The sequence below is a fragment of the Artemia franciscana genome, unplaced genomic scaffold (assembly GCF_032884065.1).
Source record: "Artemia franciscana unplaced genomic scaffold, ASM3288406v1 PGA_scaffold_36, whole genome shotgun sequence".
NCBI classification, from domain to species: domain Eukaryota; kingdom Metazoa; phylum Arthropoda; class Branchiopoda; order Anostraca; family Artemiidae; genus Artemia; species Artemia franciscana.
Window position 1 is genome coordinate 1106189 of NW_027062672.1, and position 26237 is coordinate 1132425.

The 26237-nt window shown below is 34.8% G+C and overlaps 1 protein-coding gene across 1 annotated transcript in view; it reads left to right on the forward strand.

The window, feature by feature from the left end:
* The window catches only part of LOC136041751 (uncharacterized), a 37813-nt gene that overhangs the window by 3056 nt on the left and 8520 nt on the right, over positions 1-26237 (forward strand). Inside the window, exons 2-7 of the mRNA XM_065726506.1 lie at positions 2579-2659; positions 10009-10182; positions 13019-13480; positions 15536-15727; positions 17757-17830; positions 21893-22109. Coding sequence (XP_065582578.1) covers positions 2579-2659; positions 10009-10182; positions 13019-13480; positions 15536-15727; positions 17757-17830; positions 21893-22109 — 1200 coding nt within the window. The remainder of the gene's footprint in view (positions 1-2578; positions 2660-10008; positions 10183-13018; positions 13481-15535; positions 15728-17756; positions 17831-21892; positions 22110-26237) is intronic.

A 26237-nucleotide genomic window follows, 5' to 3' on the forward strand; every position in this document is an offset into this window, starting at 1 on the left:
CAAAGACTAGCACCATCTCTTGGCAATAGTTGAGAACAAATTGCTATTGATACAAGCTATAAAAATCAATTTCGCGCTTTTGTAGTACAAGTGTTACGTGACTAAATTGCGTCTTGGGCATCACATTTGCAACCTCAGCTACTGCGAAAATGTCTGCTAACGTTATTGATTCTAATCGATCAAGCTATGATTTTCTAGTTTTTGACATTATTTTTGTTGACACAACGAAAACCTTCTTTCCAACCAGTGCCATCTTTCAATTGATGTTTTGTTGCATGTCTAGTGCTTTTACTGAAAACTGATCTTAATTGAAGTTTTGATATAATCAAAATCGCATACTGAATTTATGACCGGTGAAAGACTATTGAGAGCATTATATGCTATTCTTGTATTTTGTGCTGGATACTTAAGGACTTTTTCTGCTCGTAATTGTCTTTTGCTGTGTTAATTTTGTGTTTTCGGTACAAATACTACATTTTCAAAATTCTATAAATTCAGGGCATAAATTATTAGTCAATTTATTTGAACTAATATTGCAGATAATATTGCATAATCTGTGAAATAATAATTTTTGTTTGTCTAGGTTTCATCTTCACTCTTTACTTCCATCAGAAACACTTTTCTTGTATTTTATTATTAAAAACAACTAAGGGTAATCGTATTAGTTTTCCTAACAGAGGGTACTTGATACTGATACTTGATACTTGAAGATAATTTTCGGTGGACGGACAGTGATTTGAAAAAAGGCTTGCTTCGCTAAAAATTACTGTATTTTTCAGAATAATAAGAATGGGTGATTTTGTATTTTTAATAAAATTTTATAGAACTACGAAATTACAATTGTGAAAAATTGATGTTTTGGCCATATAATGACTATGCAACTGTTCAATAGTTACAATTCCTAAACGGAATTGTAACTATAGGCTTGGTGATATCCTGCATTTATTGTCAGAATGAAATTTCATATTGTGAACTTGACCTTATCAGCTCTTCTTTTATTGACTAAAGAAGTAAATTTATTCTATATTAATCTATATAGATCTTCACGTAATGTAATCATGCCCAAATATATCGATGTCTAATTTTTTTAAAGCATAGATTTCGTATACATATTATTTTACTTTTTGTTGTATTCATTTTGATAATTGTATTTAAATTCATTTATTAATAATTTACTTTAAATTTTGAGCTAAACATTAAATTAGTTTTATTCTTAGCATTTATGTATTATTATAATTATAATCGTATGATAGCAATTCTGTTGAAATTGACCCATACACCTATTGGTTACACAAAATAAATAAATAAAAACCTAGAACTAGAATTGCCTACCTCCAAATTGAGTCGATCAATTTTCTAAATTAAATCTTGACTAAGCGTTTGATAATAGCCTGCTTTCTTAATATTAAAACCAGTGTTGTCAGCACGGTAAAATTGTGCCGTTTGCGGTGCAATCTAGAGGTCCTGGTACATTTGGACATTTCATGGTACAATCCAAAATTGCTACTACATTTCGATACATTTGGGCTGTATTCGCTGGATCAAGTTTTTGCTTTTTCAAATTTTCAGAACTCCAGTCACATGTTCAGTGTTCACATGTTCATCATTTCAGTCACATGCTGGGGATTTAAACAAAACAAAAAAAAGCTGAAAACAGCGCTTAGAGCGCTGGGAAGCAGCGCTCAAAATTGGTTTCCGAGATAGAATAAATATAGCAAAATTTCAGTGATTGAATAATCTGATATATATGTAATATATATATATATATATATATATATATATATATATATATATATATATCCATCCCTAAAAAATATTTTGTATTGGGTAAGTTCCAAGTGTATTTGAAAATTGAAACCTCCCAAATGAAACTTTTCTCGCTCCTGATGCTCTCGTGCTTAACTGCTATTTTAACGTAAAATAGTTTTCTTGATGAAAGCTCTGTTAAATAATTCTATTAAAAAATACACCTGTCGAAGGACTTGAACCCACAGCCCAACACTTGGATCTCTTGATTTGCTAGCCTGGTCTTTTGAATCCCTCAGAAAAACATCTTCGCCCTCTGATGGAACTTGACTAATATTCATCTATAGTCAAACCAGGTGTTATCTAGCGGTCTTTCGACCAAATTATGCTTTTGTTTTTGTTTATGGTTTTAATTATTCTTATGTAAATCAAGTTTCATCTTGATAAGTGTAGGTTACTTAGTATAAATATTCAATTTGCTTGAATTACTCATTTTATCTTATTAGTATCAAAAACTACATGGGTTTCAAGTTGTAGGGGGGGGGGTGTTGCCGTTCTAGATTTTTGCCCCACTTTAGTTTGGAAGAATACCTTTCTTGAGGTATTTTCATGAAAAAAGAATCCCTTTTTCATTGTAAAATGCCTTTTTTATTTTTTCATTTGAAAAATGACAAACAAATTCCCCATAGACTTCACAAAATACGTTTCGTTCCCTCCCTTACATTTCCGTGAATTGACACCAATGATTGAGTGTCTAAATTATGACTTAATTTTTCATGATAAACGCATATATATTTATAATAATGTCAAATAATCTTTTTGTCAATTTCAGCCGTAATACTGCCCTCAGCATGGGAGTTTCTTCAATCGCTGGGAGCCACAGATGAATTTTTTCTGGGATTAGCCATTGCTGGTAAGATTTTACTTCTTTGGTATAGGGATGCTTAAAATGTATGCGTTTTTTCGAGATATGATTATTTTCTATTAGTTCTATTAGATATCCGTTTTCTTAGAATTCTGGCACTTCCTATTTGAAACGCTCAAAAAATGTTTTCGAAGGATAAGTTGACATAAGGTTAGAATTTAGTTAGGAAAAGTGCAGAAGGAATTTCCTAGCTGAATATACAACAGATTTCAATGTTTTCTTTAGCCGGATCTGAAAATGATTGAAAAAAGAATCAGTTAGAATAGTCCGATGTTCCTCAAAGCTGGATTTCTTAGAAAAGAAAAAAAAACTGTATAACCGAATAAACAAAAGTTGATTGCACATTGTTGTATATATACCCAGGAAATTTCTGGGTATTCACAGCCTTATAATTTTTCCTTTTACTTACCTGCCACTACTCCTTATGATATTTATCGTTTTTTACCCCTAGAGGAATGAAAAAAAACTATAAAATTATTGTGTTAAATTAATTGTATTTAACTTATGAAATTGCAAATTATTTTTCCTTCGTTTCTTTGGCTTCTATCACATCACCCCCTATGAAAGTAATAATGTTTTAACCCTATGAATGAAAACAAAACTTATAAATATTGTGAGGCCACGATAAAAAATATGTAAGGGTAGAAGAGAGGGGATGTGTCGTGTGGAGAGAGGTGAGAAAAAAGTCGAAGAAGTCAGCTCTTTTCCTAGTAATGTTTATAAACACAGTTTCTGAATATTTTACCAATTTTGCTTCAGATGTTAAATCTTAAGCTCCAACCTGTTCAAAAGGCCGTGGTACAGCCAGTGGCTGGCGTCTATCCCCCGCCCCCTCCAGAAAATACCCCCTCCCCAGAAAATAACCCCTGTGAAAAAATCCCCCCAGACAATACACTCCGGGGAAAATCCCACTGGGAAAATAACCCCGAGAAAATACACCACCTCCCGCGGCTGGTTGGTCTCCAATCCCTTTTGACCTATAAAGAAGGACTTGAACTCTCAATTTCTGATATAATGAGCAGCCTCCAAAGTGTCTGCAACCATGATGTGGAGGTATGGATGATGAACTAGCAGTCACCCTCCTACACGGAATAAATTCTGCTCATTTTGGCTTTTAATGCTTTTGTTTACTTTGATAATAACAGCGTAGACCAGGAATAAATGTGAATTTTACATTTTTGATGCGTTTTTAAAGTTTTTTCCCTCCCCCGCCTCTGAAGAAAATACCTCCTGCACCAAATAAAATCCTGGTCAAGGCACTGGGTACCATGCATAAGTGTCTACCTCCATCCTCCCCTCGTCTCCCCATAGAACTAAGTCTGTATTTATCTGATCGCTCAATGAAACCTGGGATGTTTCGGCATTAAAATGCGCCCTTTGAGGTATTTCCCTCCCTCCCTAACTACAAAACAATTAGAGAACCCCATTGTAGAAGTTTTAGTGCCTTTCTCAGTTTTGTAATTTGTCCATTGCTTACACATAGTATTTGTTATTGGGAAACATAAGGACATTTTTCGGGGGGATTTTTCTGCAGGGGGGATTGTCTGGGAAATTTCCAGTGAGGTGAAAATTCTTGGGAATAATTTGCTTTCAGCAGGGACGCATTTTCCGGGGGGGGGGCGGTAAACAACTAGAACCAGTACAGCTCATGTAAGCAGCTGTAGCCTCTTTCGTGGATTCTCCAACGCTGACTTTCAATATGAGGGAGAGGGGCTAAGACTAAAACAATGGGTCCCTAGGGTAAGAGTGAGTATACACCCAACATTTCCAATTTCTTTTCTTAGAGTTTTTTGTAATCCCCATCCCCCAAAAAATTCTGATTACGGCCCTGGGTATAAAGGTTTACTTAAGAAGCATAATTCGAGACATATTGATGAGAGCGTGGCCCGGGGTCTTCCAATTCTAACAGTTCATTGTGACGTTAGCACTCAAAATTGTGACTAGACGCTGGAATGGCACCAGACACATAGACGCTGCTAAGGTTTCTCGTTACCGCCTTAGTGGTGCCTTAGTGATGGGAAAAGTAAATCTACAAAAGGGAAACGTGGTGAAATGGATTTTAAACTCATTTGCATTTCAGACTAGATTAGTCAGATGTTAAGGTTCTTGGAATTTGTTTTAGAAACATCTTTGTAGATCGTGACCTGGACTACATAACACTGTAAGTACCTGTCAAAATATAAGATTTATGGTATACAGTTGTCTTCTATTAGTAGTCATCTAAGCCAGGTGGAGCCAGCTAGGCGTTGCAGAACTGAGCCATGCGTGGTGGTGCAAGTGGCACTCCAAGATACATGACAGATAGCAGAAGGTGGGGGGTATCCATATGGCATATGGTGGAACAAATGCGAAAAAAGTTCAATGGGTAAGAATCCTGCGATCTATTTTGAACCCTATCAGAAAGTTCATTATGCATAAATATTGGAAAGGGTATTATGGGAAACAAAGAAGGTTAATTCGAAGCTCAATACGCTATTAAATTCCGGGAAGCTAATTTAAAAACTTCATAGATTCACAATAATTATTAGATTTATAAGTTTTATAAAAAGGTAATGAAACAAATACAAAAAAAAACTTTTAACTGTCTATTCAGCAGATTATATTCTAGATTGTCGTACACAAATACCAAATGATTAGATAACCTGATTCTAGTGTCATTTTTTGTAATGAAAACTGCCTTGAATATAGATTATAGATGCTACAGATTAGCGCTGTTCTGCGCAACAATACTGCTTAAAAATACTTCACTTGGAGGAAGGGGTTATAAGATATCATTGTTATAATTACTAGACATTAATAATATACTCGTAATCAGCTTTTGGTTTTTTATTTTTTTGGGGGGATATATAAATATATATATATATATATATATATATATATATATATATATATATATATATATATATATATATATATATATATATATATATATATATATATATATATATATATATATATATATATATATATATATATATATATATATATATATATATATATATATATATATATATATATATATATATATATATATATATATATATATATATATATATATATATATATATATATATATATATATATATATATATATATATATGTATATATATGTATATATATATTACGCGCCATATTAGTTACGTGCCATTGTAGTTGTGTCCCTGTGTCCCACCTGTGAATATAAATAGATATATATATATATATATATATATATATATATATATATATGTTTTTAACTACGTAAAACTTGCGAATATACAACATTCTTCGCTGTCCCATTGTTTGTGCATATAAATAGATTGTCAGGTTTACCGACTCTTGAACATGCAACATATAATGGTCCATGGGAAAACAATCCGTATTCAGATTTATACCTCATGATTCTAATGATTGCCCTTGAGCTTTATTGATGGTGATTGCTAATCGACCATTCCCTGTGTCGCCGTCGTCATTTATATATACCCCATTGCCCCCGGCGTCCCCGTTATAGTTGTGTCCCTGTGTCCCGGTCGTCATTTATATTCACTGTGTCCCGGTCGTCATTTGTGTCCCGGTGTCCCAGTCTGTGATTTTCTTTGAATGTCCCGGGCGTCATTTATATTCCTTGTGTCCCGGTGTCCCGGTCTGTATATACATTCATTTTTGAATTGGTCTTTTTGTTAGTTTTTAGTTTTTTACCTTTTTTTAGTTTTTTTAGTTATACCTCATGATCCTAATGATTGCCCTTGAGCTTTGTTGATGGTGATTGCTAATCGAACATTTCCTGTGTCCCCGTCGTCATTTATATACCCCCCTGTGTCCCCCGGCGTCCCCGTTGTAGTTGTTTCCCTTTGTCCCGGTCGTCATTTATATTCCCTGTGTCCCGGTCGTCATTTGTATCCCGGTGTCCCGGTCTGTATATACATTCGTTTTTGAAATGGTATATGATGAAATAAATTTTTGTATTTTTCCCCTTTTTTCTTTTTAGTTTTTTTTTTGGTTTTTACTTTTTTTTAGTTTTTTTTTAGTTTTTTTTCTTTTTAGTTTTTTTTTTATTTTCATTTTTTTTTAGATTTGTTTTTCTCCTTTTTTTCCTTTTTTTATTTCTTTTTCTTTTTTAGTTTTTTTTAGTTTTTTAGCTTTTTTAGTTTTTTTATTAGTTTTTAGTTTTTTTTCTTTTTAGTTTTTTTTGTAGTTTTTACCCTTTTTTTAGTTTTTTTAGTTTTTTTTTTTACTTATGTCCTGGTCGTCATTTATACTCCCTGTATCCCGACCGTCATTTGTGTCCCGGTGCTTTGTTGATGGTGATTGCTAATCGAACATTCCTTGTGTCCCGGTTGCTTTCTCTTTGAGTGTCCCGGTCGTCATTTATATTCCCTATGTGCCGGTGTCCCAGTCGTCATTTGTGTCCCGATGTCCCGGTCTGTAATTTCGTCAGTCGAAAACATGACGTCGGTCGACACACAAACATGACGTCACTCGACACACACACACACACACACACACACAGACAACTTATTTTTATATATATACTAGCTGTTGGGGTGGCGCTTCGCGCCACCCCAACACCTAGTTGGTGGGGGCGCTTCGCGCCCCCCCCCCCAAGCCCCCCCGCGCGCGTAAGTCGTTACGCGCCATAATAGTTACGCGCCATTGTAGTTGTGTCCCTATGTCCCACCTGTGAATATAGATAGATATATATATATATATATATATATATATATATATATATATATATATATATATATATGGTTTTAACTACGTAAAACTAGCGAATATACAACATTCTTTGCTGTCCCATTGTCTTTGCATATAAATAGATTGTCAGGTTTACCGACTCTTGAACATGCAACATATAATGGTCCATGGGAAAACAATCTGTATTCAGATCTATACCTCATGATTCTAATGATTGCCCTTGAGCTTTGTTGATGGTGATTGCTAATCGACCATTCCCTGCCCCGGTGTCCCGGTCGTCATTTATATCCCCCTGTTTCCCCCGGTGTCCCCGTTGTAGTTGTGTCCCTGTGTCCCGGTCGTCATTTATATTCCCTGTGTCCCGGTCGTCATTTGTATCCCGGTGTCCCGGTCTGTATATACATTCGTTTTTTAGTTTTGTTTTTCTCCTTTATTTTTTTCCTTTTTTTTTCTTTTTTAGTTTATTTAGATTTTTAGATTTTTTAGTTTTTTTATTAGTTTTTAGTTTTTTTTTCTTTTTAGTTTTTTTGTAGTTTTTACCTTCTTTTTAGTTTTGTTAGTTTTTTTTTTACTTATGTCCTGGTCGTCATTTATACTCCCTGTGTCCCGGTGCTTTGTTGATTGCTAATCGAACATTCCTTTTGTCCTGGTCGCTTTCTCTTTGAGTGTCGTCATTTATTTTTTTCTTTTTTAGTTCTTTTAGTTTTTACCTTTTTTAGTTTTTTTAGTTTTTTAGATGAAAATTTTTTTTAGTTTTTTCCTTTTTTTCTTTTTAGTTTTTTATTGGTTTTTACCTTTATTTTAGCTTATTTTTCAGTTTTTTCCTTTTTTTTAGTTTTTTTTTAGTTTTTAGTTTTTTTAGTTTTTTACCTTTTTTTAGTTTTTTTAGTTTTTTTAGTTTTTTAGCTTTTTTATTTTTTTTATTAGTTTTTAGTTTTTTTTGTAGTTTTTGCCTTTTTTTAGTTTTTTCAGTTTTTTTTAGTTTTTTATTGGTTTTTACCTTTATTTTAGCTTATTTTTCAGTTTTTTAGCTTTTTTATTTTTTTTATTAGTTTTTAGTTTTTTTTGTAGTTAGTTTTATTAGTTTTTTACCTTTTTTTTTAGTTTTTTAGTTTTTTTAGTTTTTTAGCTTTTTTATTTTTTTTATTAGTTTTTATTTTTTTTTTAGTTTTTGCCTTTTTTTAGTTTTTTTAGTTTTTTAGCTTTTTTATTAGTTTTTAGTTTTTTTTGTAGTTTTTGCCTTTTTTTAGTTTTTTTAGTTTTTTAGCTTTTTTATTTTTTTTTATTAGTTTTTAGTTTTTTTTTGTAGTTTTTGCCTTTTTTTAGTTTTTTCAGTTTTGACGTCACCTGATCCAAATAGATTGTCAGGTTTACCGACTCTTGAACACGCAACATATAATGGTCCATGGGAAAACAATCTGTATTCAGATCTATACCTCATGATTCTAATGATTGCCCTTGAGCTTTGTTGATGGTGATTGCTAATCGACCATTCCCTGTCCCGGTGTCCCGGTCGTCATTTATATCCCCCTGTTTCCCCCGGTGTCCCCGTTGTAGTTGTGTCCCTGTGTCCCGGTCGTCATTTATATTCCCTGTGTCCCGGTCGTCATTTGTATCCCGGTGTCCCGGTCTGTATATACATTCGTTTTTTAGTTTTGTTTTTCTCCTTTATTTTTTTCCTTTTTTTTTCTTTTTTAGTTTATTTAGATTTTTAGATTTTTTAGTTTTTTTATTAGTTTTTAGTTTTTTTTTTTCTTTTTAGTTTTTTTGTAGTTTTTACCTTCTTTTTAGTTTTGTTAGTTGTTTTTTTTTACTTATGTCCAGGTCGTCATTTATACTCCCTGTGTCCCGGTGCTTTGTTGATTGCTAATCGAACATTCCTTTTGTCCTGGTCGCTTTCTCTTTGAGTGTCGTCATTTATTTTTTTCTTTTTTAGTTCTTTTAGTTTTTACCTTTTTTAGTTTTTTTAGTTTTTTAGATGAAAATTTTTTTTAGTTTTTTCCTTTTTTTCTTTTTAGTTTTTTATTGGTTTTTACCTTTATTTTAGCTTATTTTTCAGTTTTTTCCTTTTTTTTAGTTTTTTTTATTTTTTATTTTTTAGTTTTTTACCTTTTTTTAGTTTTTTTAGTTTTTTTAGTTTTTTATCTTTTTTACTTTTTTTATTAGTTTTTAGTTTTTTTGTAGTTTTTGCCTTTTTTTAGTTTTTTCAGTTTTTTTTTAGTTTTTTATTGGTTTTTACCTTTATTTTAGCTTATTTTTCAGTTTTTTCCTTTTTTTTAGTTTTTTTTAGTTTTTAGTTTTTTTAGTTTTTTACCTTTTTTTAGTTTTTTTAGTTTTTTAGCTTTTTTATTTTTTTTATTAGTTTTTAGTTTTTTTTGTAGTTTTTGCCTTTTTTTAGTTTTTTTAGTTTTTTAGCTTTTTTATTAGTTTTTAGTTTTTTTTGTAGTTTTTGCCTTTTTTTAGTTTTTTTAGTTTTTTAGCTTTTTTATTTTTTTTATTAGTTTTTAGTTTTTTTTGTAGTTTTTGCCTTTTTTTAGTTTTTTCAGTTTTGACGTCACCTGATCCAGTTTTTTCAGGTGACGTCACCTGATCCACGATCCACAGATCCACAGACAACTTATTTTTATATATATAGATATATATATTTATTTATTTTTTAGGGTACAGTATATCTGGAACAGTAGCTGGATTGGTTGGTGGTAGAGTATCTGATCTTTACCCACATCACACAAAATGGATAGTCATTACTTGTGTTTCGGCTATGGTCATAGGAAATACACAGTATATGCTTGGTGTCTCTGTCTTAAATGTAGTCATGTCCAGGGTCGTATGTGGTATGCATGTTTCCAGCCTTTTTTAGTTTGTATTTTAACTTATTTTAATGATTTTCTTTCAAAATTATTTTTTAAATTCCTTTTGCTCTTAAACTTACATAAAACTGACCAGCTGTTTTTTTAGTGCTTTAGTTTCGGAGGAGATTTCATATCCATTTCATGCCATGAATTCAAATTTAATCAGTACTTGCATAACCGCTCGAAATTCCACTCAGATTGGGGAATTTTGGAAAAATCATTTTAAATCCTTGCAAGTTTGATAACTTTTTAAGAGCCTCCTAAGAGGATGCGGTACCTTAAAATCATTTTGTAAGCCTTAGTATAGGCTGACCGTCACAAAGACAGGGGCCTACTAGTGGATTTTCCTAGGGGACTAGTCATCATCGGGAGATTTGAAGAATCAATGGTTTGACTGAAAAGACAATGAAATTTCAAATCTCTTTTGTCGGCAAACTATTAAATCAAATTGGGTAGGAGCACAGGGAACTCCCAAAACTACCAAAGTGTTCAAATGATCTTGAATAAGTTTCATGAATATCTTTTACCTACGGCACAAAACGTGACGAGCTAAATAATTTTTATAGTTTTTTAATTTTTTAATTTTAATTTTTAAAAAATTTTAAATTTAAAAATTTTAAATTTAATTTTGTAAAAATTTTTAAAAATTTTAATTTTTATATTTCCAGGAAAGCAGGTGTCTGGTTTTTAGATTTCTGTCTTTAGCCCCAAAAACTAAAATAGTTTATGATGGGTGATTGTTTAAGGTACCACATTCCCTTAACTTTATTTTGAGCAACCTTATTCATGGTATATTTGTCGAATTAGAACTTTTTTGATCCCACTGGGAATCGAGTTATTGAGGTCGTTCTTAATTATCAAAAGTTCCTCGAATTTTAAATCTTGTTTTTCCGTTAGCCTGCTAAATCAGGTTTCAAAACAAGTGAGCATCGAGCTCTGTAATAAAAACTATCCAAGTATGGCTCATAAACAGGCATGTAGGCTATACATATTTTCCATGGAGGATGGGGGTAGTGAATTACTTAGGTGGTACGATTGGCCAACCTATGAGAGGCAATAAATTAAAACATTGGCCTTTGGCGTAGTTGCAGTAGTTGCAACGAAAAAAAGTGCCACAATTAGACTAACACTTATATAAAGCTACAACACTAAATTCTGTACGCCCCCATTTCTGAATCTTTTGAGCCAAAATAAAGATGGGTTACACATAAAAAAATCTCAAGTGTCTTCGATGCGAAGATTTATGTACTTCATGTATGTTGTCATTGGATGTTATATTTTCTTTTCTTTCCCCCTTTTTATTGTTCACAGTCTGAGCATAGAGTACAATTATACATACTAATTAGATTCGATTACATATTATGATAAAGTAGTTCCCATTCCCTTGTTGAAATTTATTAATATTCAATTTAATGAAACTAGTTTAACTATCTTTGGGTTTTAAAATACATTTTGGGTTTCTTATTTTACGCCATTCAAGGATTCATTCAAGGATGAATTTTAACCAAAAACTCTTATGAAATCAACCTAATAGTATTACTATTAAACTTCTCTTCAAACATAGTTTTTCTCTTTGTAGTATCAGAACTGCATATGTTTGTGTTTTTTTTTTTTGCTCACGTGAGCAACAACAGCTATCTTTTTAAGCAGGTCCACGGACCAACTTCCAAATCCAGCTATTCATCCCAATTGTCAACTAAATTCTTCAGACCTGCAACGGCTATGATATTCAGTTAGAAAATAAGAGACTCAGAGATGTTGAATTTGTAGATGATATGATTCTGCTAGAGACATGCAAGGAAAATATTCGGTAATACCTTGACAAATTCGGACACGCTGTCAAACCTCTCAGCTTCAAAACCAGTTCCAACAAAACAAAAAGTATGGCCAAACTGGATCTTTACTCGACTTACGCTGTGAAAAGTGGACAATTGAGCAAGGCGTCATCAAATAATTAGGAAGCACCATCCTCAGCACAATCTCATACCACAGAGAAATGTAGCTCAGAATTGGCCAGACAAATGCATCTTTCGGTAAACTGGTCCAAATTTGGGATAGATGCGGTACTTTCTCCAACTCAAGTTGAGGGTGTTCAACAGCAACGTCCTATGCTTTGCTATGGTTCCGAAACCTGAAACTCGGGTCAACACATTGAAAGGAAATACTCGTGTTCGAAAATATGTGTTTAACACGTATTCTAAATATACTTTGGAAAATAACGAACGCTAATGTATGACAGATGTCTCAACCATCGATTGATGAAATTATTAAATACCTGAAGGGGAGATCCCTCGGGCATGTGACTCGAATGCCCCAAACTTGACTGCCAAAGGTCGTCTTCCAGTGGCAGCCACGCGGTACCAGAAGAGGAGAACACCCATAAAACACCTTATGGAACACTAACCGAACTGGTTTCTCCATGCCTTGCTTCAATTTGAACGGGAGGATTTCTGGGCAGCCGCAGCGATGAGATACTTGTAACCTAAGGTCAAAGGTAAGGTGTTGCGAAAATTGAAGTTCGAACGCTTTTACAAGGATAATTTTTGATGAGGATCTAAACAAGAATAATTAAGATCCATTAACAAGCCTGAGATACCTGCTTAATTGGGTAAAGGACGGTGCTAGACATAGTGATTGTCATTTTAGAAAAAGTTTTACTTAGTTTATTGTTCTTTCGTAATAAGCAATACAAAACTTTTGAACAAACAACAGAAAACGAAGAAAAACTGCAAAAAAATTCAAAAGCAGAAAACATTTTTTTTATTCGTGAAGTTAGTAATAAACTTCATTTTCAATGAAAATAATTATATTTTTACAGGTTTTGGTAGTGGTGCTGGAGCAGCCCTCTTAGCGGAAATATGTCGGACGACAAATCAAAAAGAACGAACATCAGTTTTAAGCGTATGCAACGGAACACGTCAGCTAGGGATCTTGATGGGGCCAGCATGTCAACTCTTCTTGTCACTTTTTGATTTCAAAATATCAAATTTTCAAGTTAATCATTTAAATGCTGCAGGACTGTTCATGGCACTAGTGTGGTTGACTTTTTTTCTTCTTTTTCTGATTCTCTACTCTGATATTTATTTTGAATACAAATATGAAATTTTAAGACAACAATATAACCCCGAAGAAACACCGTTTGGACACTCGATGTACTTGAGCTCTGTAGAGGAAGAGAAGAAAAAGGCAAAAAATAAAGTGGAAGTGGCAAACCTTGGATTAGAGTTCACACAGCCTATAAATGGTTATTTATGCGAAATATCCAGGAATGTATCTACTGGTGAGTTTTTATGACACTTGGTATTAATAGGGTGACATATAGCGATCGCAAATTCTGTTGGTCTGTCTATCCCGGTTTTGCTAGTTTAGGCACTTCCAGATAAGCTAGGACGATGAAATTTGGCAGGCTTATCAGGGACCAGTGGGGGAGTGGGTTAACGCTTAATTCGGAAAAATTAGAAAAAATGAGGTATTTTTAACTTACGAACAGGTGAGTGGATCCTAATGAAATGTTTATATTTAGAAGAATGTCGTGTCTCAGAGCTGCTATTTTAAATCCCGACCAGATCCGGTGACATTGGCGGAAGTTGGAGGTGGAAACCTAAAATCTTGGAAAACACTTAGAGCGGAGGGATCGGAATGAAACTTGGTGGGAAAAATAAGCACAAGTTCTAAATACGTGATTGATATAATTGGAACCGATCCATTCTCTTTGGGGAATTGGGGGAGGGTTAATTCTGAAAAACTAGAAAAAATGAGGCATTTTTAACTTACGAAGGAGTGATCGGAACTTAATGAAATTTCATATTTAGAAGGACCTCATGACTCAGATCACTTATTTTGAATCCCGACTGGATCCATTTTCATTGAGGGGAGTTGGGGTGGAGGGAACCGAAAATATTGGAAAAGGCCTAGAGTGGAGAGATCAGGATGAAACTTGGTGGGAAGACTAAGCACAAGTCCAAGATATGTGGCTGACATAACCGGACCAGATCCACTCTCTTTGGGGAGCTAGGGCGGGGGGGGGGGGGGTAATTCGGAAAAACTATAAAAAATGAGTTATTTGTAACTTACGAACGGGTGATCAGATCTTAATGAAATTTGATATTTAGAAGGATCTTGTGCTTCAGAGCTCTTATTCTAAATCCCGACCAGATCCGCTGACGTTGGGGGGGGGGGGGGGTTGAAGGGGGAAACAGGAAATCTTGGAAAACATGAAAATTGAGGTATCTTTATTTTACGAATAGGTGATCGGATCTTAATGAAACTTGATGTATAGAAAGATTTTATGTCTCAAATGCTCCATTTTCAATTCGAATTGGATCCGAGGATATAGGGAGTCGTAGGGGTGAGAATAAGTCTTGCAAACTGGATATCTTGGAAAACGCTTAGAGTGGAGAGATCGGGATGAAACTTGACGGGAAGAATAAGCACAAGTCCTAGATACCGCAATTGAAAAGGATCCTCTCTCTTTGAGGGAGTTGGGGGGAGGGTGTTAATTCAGAAAAATTAGAAAAATTGAGGTATTTTTAACTTAAGAACGGGTGACAGATATCTTATTTTAAATCCCTTCCAGTTCTGGTGACATTGTGGGAGTTTGAAGGGAAAACCGAACATCTTGGAATACACTTGGAGTGGAGAGATCGGGATGAAACTTGGTGGGTAGAGTAAGCAAATTTCGTAGATACGTAATTGACGTAACCGGACTGGATTCGCTCTCTCATGCCATATGAGCTCTTGGCTCTTCCGGCCTCGTCACAAGTACCATATGAGCTCTTAGCCTCTGTTTTTTTTTTCTGTTTTTTTTTTTCTTACATCAGTTACTAATTAAAAACTAAAACGTTGGCCTAAGTGGCAGAGAAATTTAAGTTGTGCTTTAAAAAGCTTATAGATATCCTTGGAGTTTTAGGGGCAACTAAAACAGAGTAAGTTTTTATTGGAGTCCAGAGGATTGTTATTTATACCTTCTACCAACACAATTGGGCCTGTTTTTCATGATATACAGTGCCTGAAGACGTGTATCCCTTGTTCATCTATCTAAGTCAAAACACTACAGAGTCATGTGTACATAGGGTTTAAATTTGTCTTGACGTTGTCAAAAACAAAAATTTCGGAAAACGGGCAAATTATATGAAAAGTACAGAAGAAGGAGACCATCAAAATAATCTTAAAGATATCGCCAATTGAGGCTATAAGCCTCCCAATGTACATTGTACTATTTCAGAATGCAGATTCAGTATCAGGTGGGTGGGATTTTTTAGTGATAAATTTTCTTTTTAGCTCTATTTACGCCCTATTAAGTCATATAATCAAAGCATAATCTCGCATTTTTTAGAAGAGCCTGACACCCAAGCCCCACATTCTGAAGATTTCAGTATAATGGAAAGAGACGGTAGCGTTGCTGATACGTCTTCAGATGAAAGTGATCAGCCTTTACTAGGAGTGACACCTCGTGAATGGTTCTTGGTTTCTGATGTACCCACCAAGCCTACTCACACTCACATTTCATATCGGATGTATTTTGATGGTATGCTTGTGTATTTTTATTTATTCCTCATACATTCATTCACCTCAATTCCTTCACCTCACTCACCATACATCACTCACCATACTCACCATACATTCCCTCACCTCACTCTTATTTTCTTCTTTTGTTTCTCTGCTATCTCCATTCAGCTAATTGCAGTAGTTTCCAAGAAATATGTCAGTTAATCGAAGTTACTCTTGAAAGCACTTAAATGTTTTACTTATTCGAAAATCTATGCAGTAGAAATCTCAAATAAAATATATATTCGCTCCAAAGCAACGGATAGCAAATAAAATATTCAATTGACAGATTAACTGTATGGGGTAAAAAACATCTTACAAGTAAAAATTCCTGAATTTGCTCCAGTTAGGGATAGAAAGACCATGGTAACTATTCCTGCCTCTTGTGCAAATTTTAAAGTCAACTCGTAACAAAATAAGAATCTACAAGATCTTTATTATCCCCTATAGATGGGAGTCCTGGATTCTGTTAGCCTAACTATTTTCATGACCTTGGTTTACTGACCATCTCAGTCATGACAGGGCCATTGGAGTCATTCCAACCTTAAGTATAATAACGCTGACCTACAGTGTGCGTGCTCTGAGTCTTACGACATGTGTAAAAATGATAAATAAGTAAAAATAAACAAATCAATAAAAATCCACCCATCAATGGTACCAATGTAAAAATATAATTTTCCTTTTGTTCAAGACGTGGGACTGTCCAAAAATATGTTTTGAAAATGGTAATTTCAGTGGCCTTCTGTTTATATTTACTGATTATTTTTACTATATATCTTGCTCTAGTTTGAAATTCGCAAAATTTCTTCTCGGCATCGCTAGTTACCATTCAGTGGAGTGTGAATGAAAATAACTATTTTCAGAATACTGTTATATGAGAAATATTTGCCGTTACCCAGTTTCCTTACAATCCAGCTTACTTGGTACTAGGAACATTGACTGCTCTCTACTAGGTTTAAGCTACTAGTGCAAACATAATCGTGAAAAAACGATGTTCCGCTTGTTTGAACACCTTGCAATGTCAATCAAACAACACCTAGACAAAAAAGCTTCTTTATTGCTATTAATAATAAGGAAAGGACGTAAAGAAGACCAGGACAAAACAAATTTTAACTACCCAGATGATGGAATCGAAGTTTGATTGAAGTTTCCAAGGAAATAGCACAGGAGCACTGCACAGTACAGAAGCACAAGAATAAATACCAGGAATGGCTTGGAGCAAATCATCTAAATCGGGTGCAAGTAGTGGCAGTTGGTGGTATAGCTTCCCCGTGTTTGTCAATCTAATCAAAAAGATAAATTAACGTCTTAGCGATATATTTTGAGCGTTTGTATTAAAACTAAAACCCAATTTATTGCTAACTAAGTTAATTGGGTCCTAGGGAAAAGTCTGGAAACGAAATATATGAGAATTAATACCGTTCAGTAATAATGTACCATGTTCTGCCAGTTTACTGCCGGAACATCCGACACTTTTTATTTTCTTGCACAAATTTTTCACCGTCAAATTTATAAAATAAAAATGAACTAAATTAAAGGTAGAAAATATTTTTTTCTGATTATTCATACTAAGGATTTACTTTAGACTTTAGTCCTTATGAAACAGGTCAGTGTGTATTTTGTATTTTGGCCCTTACCTTCAACAATTCCAGTTTTCCCCTTCGTGTATATTTCGAGAAAAAGAGCTGTGAAAAAGAGCTGAAGAATTAAATATGGTCTTACCTTTAGTTCTTAGTACTTTTTTTTCACAGATCTGTAGTGTTTTTCAAAATTTGGGACTCCTAAGAGGTTTAACTTTATAATTCGATAAAATGTGAAGTATTTACGGGGATATGGATGAAAGTTTCATGAACCTGTAAGCCCTAAGAAGTTACTATTTTGCCCTAGCTATAACGTATGTTTTTATCTCAGAGCTGAAACACGCTTTGAAGAAATTTACTAGTTTAATTGCAATGTTTTTTCCCTAGCAAGGGTTTTTTTTTTACTAAATCTAAAATTTTAATTTTTAGAGTTCCTTCATGATGATATTGTTGTCTTGTTCACTATCAATATGTTCTGCTTCTTCGCTCAGCTAAATGTGGAAGTAAGTTTTCTGATTATTTCTGATTCCTTGACTTCTTTATAAGTGATCTTTTCAATTTTGTAGGTCATAAATATAATGTAGTTTTGCTAGCAGTGTAGAAAAAAAAGAATCAAAAGGAAAAAGTGTAAAAATACATGCAATTGCAGTAATTATATATTAAATCATCAACTAACTTTTGAAATTAAAAATAACTTAAAGGAATTAAAAAAAAAACACTAATTAAATCGTTTGGTCTACATGATTCCTGATTTACACTATTTACATGTTTTCCTATTTAATCCTTAACTCCCTTCTAATTCTCTCTAATCCTGTGGGTATTAAATGAGGTTTTTTTTTCTACCTTTGCAGAAAAAAACATAAGCGTAAAAAAAAACACGCAATCAGAATAATCTAGATTGAGTAATTAATTAATTGCTGAATTTAATTATCAATAAAAGAAATTGAAAAAACAGTCAATTTAAAATAAGTTACAAAAAGTTACATGCTCAAAAAAGTGGCATACATGGTAATTATGTAGATTATAAATGTATAGTAATTTGGCAAGACGAAAGAAAAACACATAAATTCACCAAAGGTCCCCTTGCTTGGATACCCTAGCTTACTGGAAAATGCAAAAGCAACATCAGTATCTAAAACACAGTTTCAATTTGAACTATGATAGGGACTAAAGTCTTTCTATTCATTTTCCCCTAAATCTGTTTTCAGCTATGGTAGCCTTTCTTTAAATCTAAAGCCATTTAGTACTTTGATTTTATTGATACTGCAAGTCATTCAATGGTCTCTACAGTTATAAACCAGTTTACCAAATTTTAAGCCAATTTTCCATCCTTTTTGCTGAAAAGTAGCCTACTGTCTTACTTAAAAAAAAAAAACAAAATTGCGTTTTGTTTAAAAGTACAGTGCGTTTTTTCAAAATTCCAAAAACTTAAAGTCACGTCTTAAGTGATATATTGAACTATTTTAATTGGCAAATAACAAGGCTCAATTGTTATAAATTCAGCATTGCTATCAACTTTTCCAAGATTTTAAGTACCCAAATTTTACCTTCATTGTGACAAAAATATGTCAATCTAAAATACATTGATAAAAGGATAACATATTGATAAAGATTTGCTTTTTGGTAACCAACCATTTTGGGTCGGTCATAAATCTTCGAATCATTTTTAAGTCTCTTATTGCCTTTAGATGGCTCAGAGGACTGATAAAGTATTTGAGAACCTTACTCTATACCTATTTACCTCTAGTGATCATGATTAATATTAATAGCACCAACAATGCTAAGAATAACACTAATAACGCCGTTTTTCTAAATCATCTTAGTGCTGACGTTATTACCGGTTATAAGTTCAGAAGGCTATCTATTCGGAAGGTATGGTCTCTCTTAACATTCTTTTATCTACAACTAGCTGTTGGGGGTGGCGCTTCGCGCCCCCCCCAAACAAACCCGCGCGCGTAAGTCGTTACGCGCCATTGTAGTTGTGTCCCTGTGTCCCACCTATGAATATATATATATATATATATATATATATATATATATATATATATATATATATATATATATATATATATATATATATATATATATATATATATATATATATATATATATATATATACTACGTAAAACTTGCGAATATACAACATTCTTCGCTGTCCCATTGTCTGTGCATATAAATAGATTGTCGGGTTTACCGACTCTTGAACATGCAATATATAATTGTCCATGGGAAAAACAATCCGTATTCAGATCTATACCTCATTATTCTAATGATTGCCTGATAAGCTTTGTTGATGGCTTTGTGATAAGCCATTTGTTGATAAGCTTGTGATATAATTTGTTGATAAGCTTTGTGATAATGATAAGCTTTGTTGATGGTGATTGCTAATCGAACATTCCCTGTGTCCCCGTCGTCATTTATATACCCCCCTGTGCCCCCTGGCGTCCCTGTTGTAGTTGTTTCCCTGTGTCCCGGTCGTCATTTATATTCCCTGTGTCCCGGTCGTCATTTGTGTCCCGGTGTTTTTTTCTTTTTAGTTTTTTACCTTTTTTATTTTTTCCTTTTTTTAAGTTTTTTCTTTTTAGGTTTTTTCTTTTTTTAGCTTTTTTCGCGCCATATTAGTTACGCGCCATTGTAGTTGTGTCCCTGTGTCCCACCTGTGAATATAGATAGATATATATGTTTGTAAAACTTGCGAATATACAACATTCTTCGCTGTCCCATTGTCTGTGCATATAAATAGATTGTCAGGTTTACCGACTCTTGAACATGCAACATATAATTGTCCATGGGAAAAACAATCCATATTCAGATCTATACCTCATTATTATAATGATTGCCCTTGAGCTTTGTTGATGGTGATTGCTAATCGAACATTCCCTGTGTCCCGGCCGTCATTTATATATCCCCCCTGTATCCCCCAGCGTCCCCGTTGTAGTTGTGTCCCTGTGTCCCGGTGTCCCAGTCTGTAATTTCTCTTTGAGTGTCCCGGTCGTCATTTGTGTCCCGGTGTCCCGGTCTGTAATTTCGTCAGTCGACAAACATGACGTCAGTTGACAAACAACTTCATGACGACATACAGCTCAATCCTTATAATGACTTCAGTCGACAAACATGACGTCAGTCGACACACAAACATGACGTCAGTCAACAGACAAACAACTTATTTTATATATATAGAAGATTAAGGAGACTCGTAATGGAAAGGAAGCCGTGATGTCTTTTAATCAGCTTGTCCATGATAAATGACAAGACGAAATTCCAGTTTGTGCATAAGCTTCCCAAGGGGTAGAAGCCTCATGGAAGTTTTTACATGAATTAAGCCGGGGCTTTACTCTCCAATCCTTTATTTTTTCTCAGCAGTATTAAAATGTTTAGAGTTTTATCATAATGTATAACATAGATGTAAGAAAATATATAGGCATTCAGATTTTATCAGACTTAGGTAATAAAAAATAGAAATAAAACTGGATTGATGATTTCAGACTGGTGAACTATATAATTCTTACACGTTCAAAAAAGACTTTTTTTAAAAACATACACAAATAATGATGATTTGTCCTTGGTGCGATCGCAACAAAAGAAAAAATTACCACTTTATCCGATGTAAGAAGACCCCAGTGACACTATTGACAATTCCAGAAAAATTGATGATAAAATAGCTGTATGACAAACTATCTGAACTGCCATTTATGTGCTGGATACTTAAAAACAGAAGCTGGACTAATGACTTTGCAACACCCAAAGTACATTGATTGTCAGAGGTTAAATAGATTGTCCCTTCTGAGAATCGATTGTCCCTTCATAGATTGTCCTGTTTAAAATAGTTGCTTTTTCCCTTCTGAATTTGAATACTTGCTTAAACATATCTTTTATTAGTTTTCCTGCTTCATTTGGTTTTCCTATTTTTAAAAGTGTTATTTTTTTACAATCTGATCTTGAGTGTTATATACCCCCCCCTTCCTATTTATCCCTCGTGCTTTTGCTTTTGATTGCTCATAAAACCGAAATACGAACATCGAATTTCCTATATTCTTTAGTTAGACTTACTTTGGTTTCATTATAAAGGATTCAATTGAGAGTATATTCTAGCCCAATTCTAAGTCCTTTTAGCCCAATCGTTCCTTAGTTTTTGTCAAAATAACTCAAACAAAATTCTAAACTTTTTTGCCCATAATTTATTTCAATAATCAATAAGTTATTTAACGAGAATCAAACAGCAATAAAATATAATTGAAGTAGCCCTATTTGATTTTAAAGCCATCCTGGTTTTCGATCTCAAAATTAATTTAAATCTTGACCTCTTGTATTTCTAAAATACCTTTTTGGTATTTTCGTTGAAAAGAAATTGGAAGACTACAAAATTGTCCCCCTTTTATTTTGAAAAATACAACTCCCATATATTTTGAAAAATACCCCCACCATTATATTTTGAATCGGTGCCACTAGATTTGACCACCTGGACCGCTCTTATTGTTAATATTTATGCTTTATCTCTATTTGTTTTTTTATTCCTCCCAAAGAACTACCATACAATGAATCCATATTTAATTTTTTTTTTCAGACAGTCATAGCCCCAATTCTTAAATTTTACTTTGATATGAGTACCTGGATGTCTAGTCTTGTCTACATGGGTGGAGGAATGGTTTCAATCACAGTTTATATTACTATTGCTTTTGTAAGTCGAAAAGTTCGGGACTCTGTACTCCTTGGCATTGGATGTGCAACTCTTTTAGCAGCAAATATATGGTTTATTATTGTTGTTCCAAGCTTCAAACCAGGTAAGACTTTTGTTTTGTAGACACATTGACATTTTCTGACAAATATGACAAAAGGTGTCCAATATCAAAGAAATGACATTCAACATTCTGCATTATGAGCGAAAGTTGGCGGTCAAATAAAATGAATTTACTTGTGGAAAGTTAGGCTCGTATCCAAGGGAACCGATATACGGGAGGCAGTCAGGGGTATTCCAAGCTATGAATTAATGAATTTTACATAAAATGTTATCTTGAACCGGATTGAACTATTGATATGTTGACATTTTCGACTTTGGAGACGTAAGACATTTCGTCTTTCACCGACAACAAAAGAAATTGCGGGTAGCATGCCACTCTTTGCCGACGTACTTGTCAGGAGTGTTAGATACCAAAGAACAAACGTCAAATTACGGCCCATTTCAGTCAGCCAATAAGCCAGTGCTAAAATTTGTTCGTAAAAATATTGCTGCTTTTACAAGCAATACTGATGCTCCACGGGTCTCAGCAATTACGTGCCAAGTTTTTTTGGCGGAGGAAATGACGAGTTACTCTCACTGTGCTGTCCGCTTTCCATAAGATAGTTTCACTTACAACCTGCTAAAATTCAAGAAATGTTTACCATTCCAAAGTGCACGCAAGAGGGATCTTGAAAATGCTCCGTTATATATAAACAACGCTGCGGTATATTTTGCAATCCTTCCAAGAGAAGAATTGGCAAAAACGGTACTAAATTACTATTAAAAAATTGAAAGCATTCATAGATAATTTACAAATTTAGTTTAAATATTTCCAGTTTTCGTTTAATGGATTTTTGTACAAATTATGACGTGAGAGACCCGCCGACATTTTTGAAAAGACATCAGTTAAATTCTGAAACTAAAAAAAAATCACGTAAAAGTGGCAAATCGAATCAACCAACAAAAAAGAACTTAGCCTGCTAGTGGTAGATTAGAAACTGACGAAATAGTGATTGGTGAAGTAGGTGGTGCCGTCATAAGCTCCCCATCTCCCGAACTTCTTCAAATTTAATTTTTCAAAATAGTGTAATTTAGTTTTACTGGCTGCTGCCAGACCGGGTCCAGGTCTTATACTTTTGTTCGTTCATTTACTTAAGGTAAAAGAAATGAAATTTGGAGTATCATTTGCAATATTTGGTTAGGCTAAGTTGACCCTGAAAAGTCTTTTTACAGAAGCCTTCCAAAAAAGTGCTTTCACATCTTTGAAAAGCTTTTCTGTTTTTTGCAAACCGGAACACATCTACTAATACTGCTACTAACAACTCACCGTAGCACCAAGCCCCCTGAGGCCAACAAAGTTACGGACGCCTCTCCTTCATCACAATCTACTCAGAGTCTCTCTCTTTACAACCTCCCGGGAAGTTCCCATTTCCTTTAAATATTTCTTTGTGACATCCTCCCACACCAACTGTGGACGACCTGCCTTCTGTTTCGCCCTAGCCGGTTGGCAGAAAATGTCAATCTTTGGCAATCTGTCATCCTTCATCTGCAGAACGTGCCCTAGCCATCTCAACGTTTCACCCTTTGAAATCTAGAAGGATTTCACTCTAGAAAGCGGGATTGAACCAAACTTTTCGTACAGCCTACTTATTGAAATATGGTCAGTCAGCGGGGTACCCAGAACGATCCGTAGGCAATTTCTCTAGAAAATATCTAGCAAGTCTTCATCCGCTTTTCGGAGCACCCATGCTTCAGACACATATTTAACCATTGTCATCATTGTAGCTTCCGAAATTCTAACCTTGATTCGCAGACCTACTTTCCTATTCTTCCAAACTCTTTTTAATTGCAAAACAAATCTCACAGAAACCCGTCTTACCGGAAGCGGAGGAGAAGAAATAGACAATAATCACTCGTTGCTCTGGTCTGGAGGGAGCATGAGAAGGAACACCATTGGCCTCGCGCTAAATAGCCTCGCAAGAAAGGCATTACTCTTGCACGAAGCCGTATCAGACAGAATAGTGAAAGCCCGCTTTGGACATAAGCATGGTAAGATGACCGTCATCGTATGCTATGCCCCAACCAACGATTCTGACGACATAACCAAGGTTGAATTCCACTCAGCTCTGACTAGTGGTCTCACGACAGTGTCTCCCACGGTATAACTATTTTTCTCGGTGACTTCAACGCCAAAGTGCGTGATGATGTGGGTGTTTGTCGTGGAACAATTGTTCATGTATCTTCCGATCCACTTAATGATAATGGCCTTTTCCTACTTGAACTATTCCATTCCCACGACCTTGTTGTCGCAAATACCTGCTTTCAACGCAAAAATATCCACCAGTACACGTGGCAATGACGGTTGCACAAAGAAGATGATCTTCCACGTCATTATTTCTAAACGCTAGAGGTCATCATTGAAAAACTACAGGACTTACAGATCAGCAGAGCTCTGCAAAGCTACAAATACTTACAGATACTGCCGACTCTTCAAAGCTCTACACTATGGTACATAGAGCAGTGTTCAATTCAACGGCTGGCGTAGCCCATTCTTCCAAATCAAAACAGGGTGGGGCCATAATGTGAAGTGGCCCCAGAGCTATTCAATTCCATCATAGACCACATCATGACAAAGGCAACTTCACGTCTCAGTTTTGGGCTCAAGTTTGGGGATTGCGTCATCTCAGATGCTGAATTTGCTGATAACCTGGCCATCCTAGCAGACTCCATGGATCAGTTGCTGGAGTTTGCAAAACTTCACGTCTCAGTTTTTGGGCTCAAGTTTGGGGATTGCGTCATCTTAGATACTGACTTTGCTGATAACCCGGCCATCCTAGCAGACTCCATGGATCAGTTGTTGGAAGTGCTTTGGATTTTACGAGAAGAGCACGCAAGCATGGGACTGCATATAAACTGGGATGAAACGAAAATCATGGCCATAGACCCGTCTTCTTATACTGTTAATTCTCCAGTTAGCCGAGACAGAACAACTAGCGTTGAATTTGTCCAAAGGTTCACCTACCTGGGCTCTACAATTTCCTCAGATGGATGGCTTTCCCCCGGTCTGCAAGCGAGGATATCCAAAGCGTCTTCGGCCATGGGTATGCTGAACCGTCATCTTTGGCGAAATTCGAACATCAGTCGTTCAACTAAACTGCAGATTGTCAACGCCATTGTCGGTTCTGTAATACTATACGGAGCTGAAACATAACATGCATCAACCGACACACTAAGCACCCGGCAGCGCCCGGCAGGAGACCTAAATTTAGGTAAAGTCTAAAGAAAAAACACCATGAGCCTCGGCTATTCTGCTTTTAACATCCTCACTGCTCCCACCGTCTTTACTAATAATACTATGAGGTAAGTTAAGCTGTCCACCTGATCAATCTTTTCGCTACCCAACTTCACCCTTTCATCTTCACTTATTCCTAACCTTAGTCAATACGAAGAAAACCCCTCTGGTAGCAGCTTCTAGATTATGGCATTATTCAGAATGCCCTAGCAATTTGAAAGTGTTTCTGAATTACAACATAATATTGTTGCTAAACTGTAATCAAAATTCATTAAAGTACAATGAAATAGTTCGTGGTAGCGAACTGTAAGTAAGGAGTGACCCGGCTCAATAATAACCGAAACTCTAAAAAACGGAATTTCGATACTGATAGATACATCAAAAGAATCGAATTTTTATGCTGCTGTTTATATAAGTTTCATCAAGTTTAGCCCTACCTATCAAAAGAAAAAACTTGCATTGAAGTTAAGATCGTGTGAAAATTTGCCTTATTTTCGAAAAAATGGACCCCCCCCCCTAAAGGCATAGAATCTTAACGAAGATCACACCGTCAGATTCAGCGTATCAGTGAACCCTACTGTAGAGGTTTTAAGCTCCTAACTGCACAAATATGGAATTCCGTACTTTTTGCCAGAAGAAAGATCACGGATGCGTGTTTATTTGTTGGTTTTTTTCTCCAGGGGTGATCGTATCAACCCAGTTGTCATAGAATTTCGCGAGAGGGCTCATTCAAACGAAAATTAAGAGTTCTAGTGTTCTTTTTAGGTAGCCGAAAAATTAGAGGGCAACAAAGCCATCTCCCACGCTCATTTTTTTCCCAAAGTCAGCGGATTAAAATTTTGCCATTTTGTTTCATTTGTTCCGAATAGTCGAAATATCTGATAACTCTGTCTTTAAGGA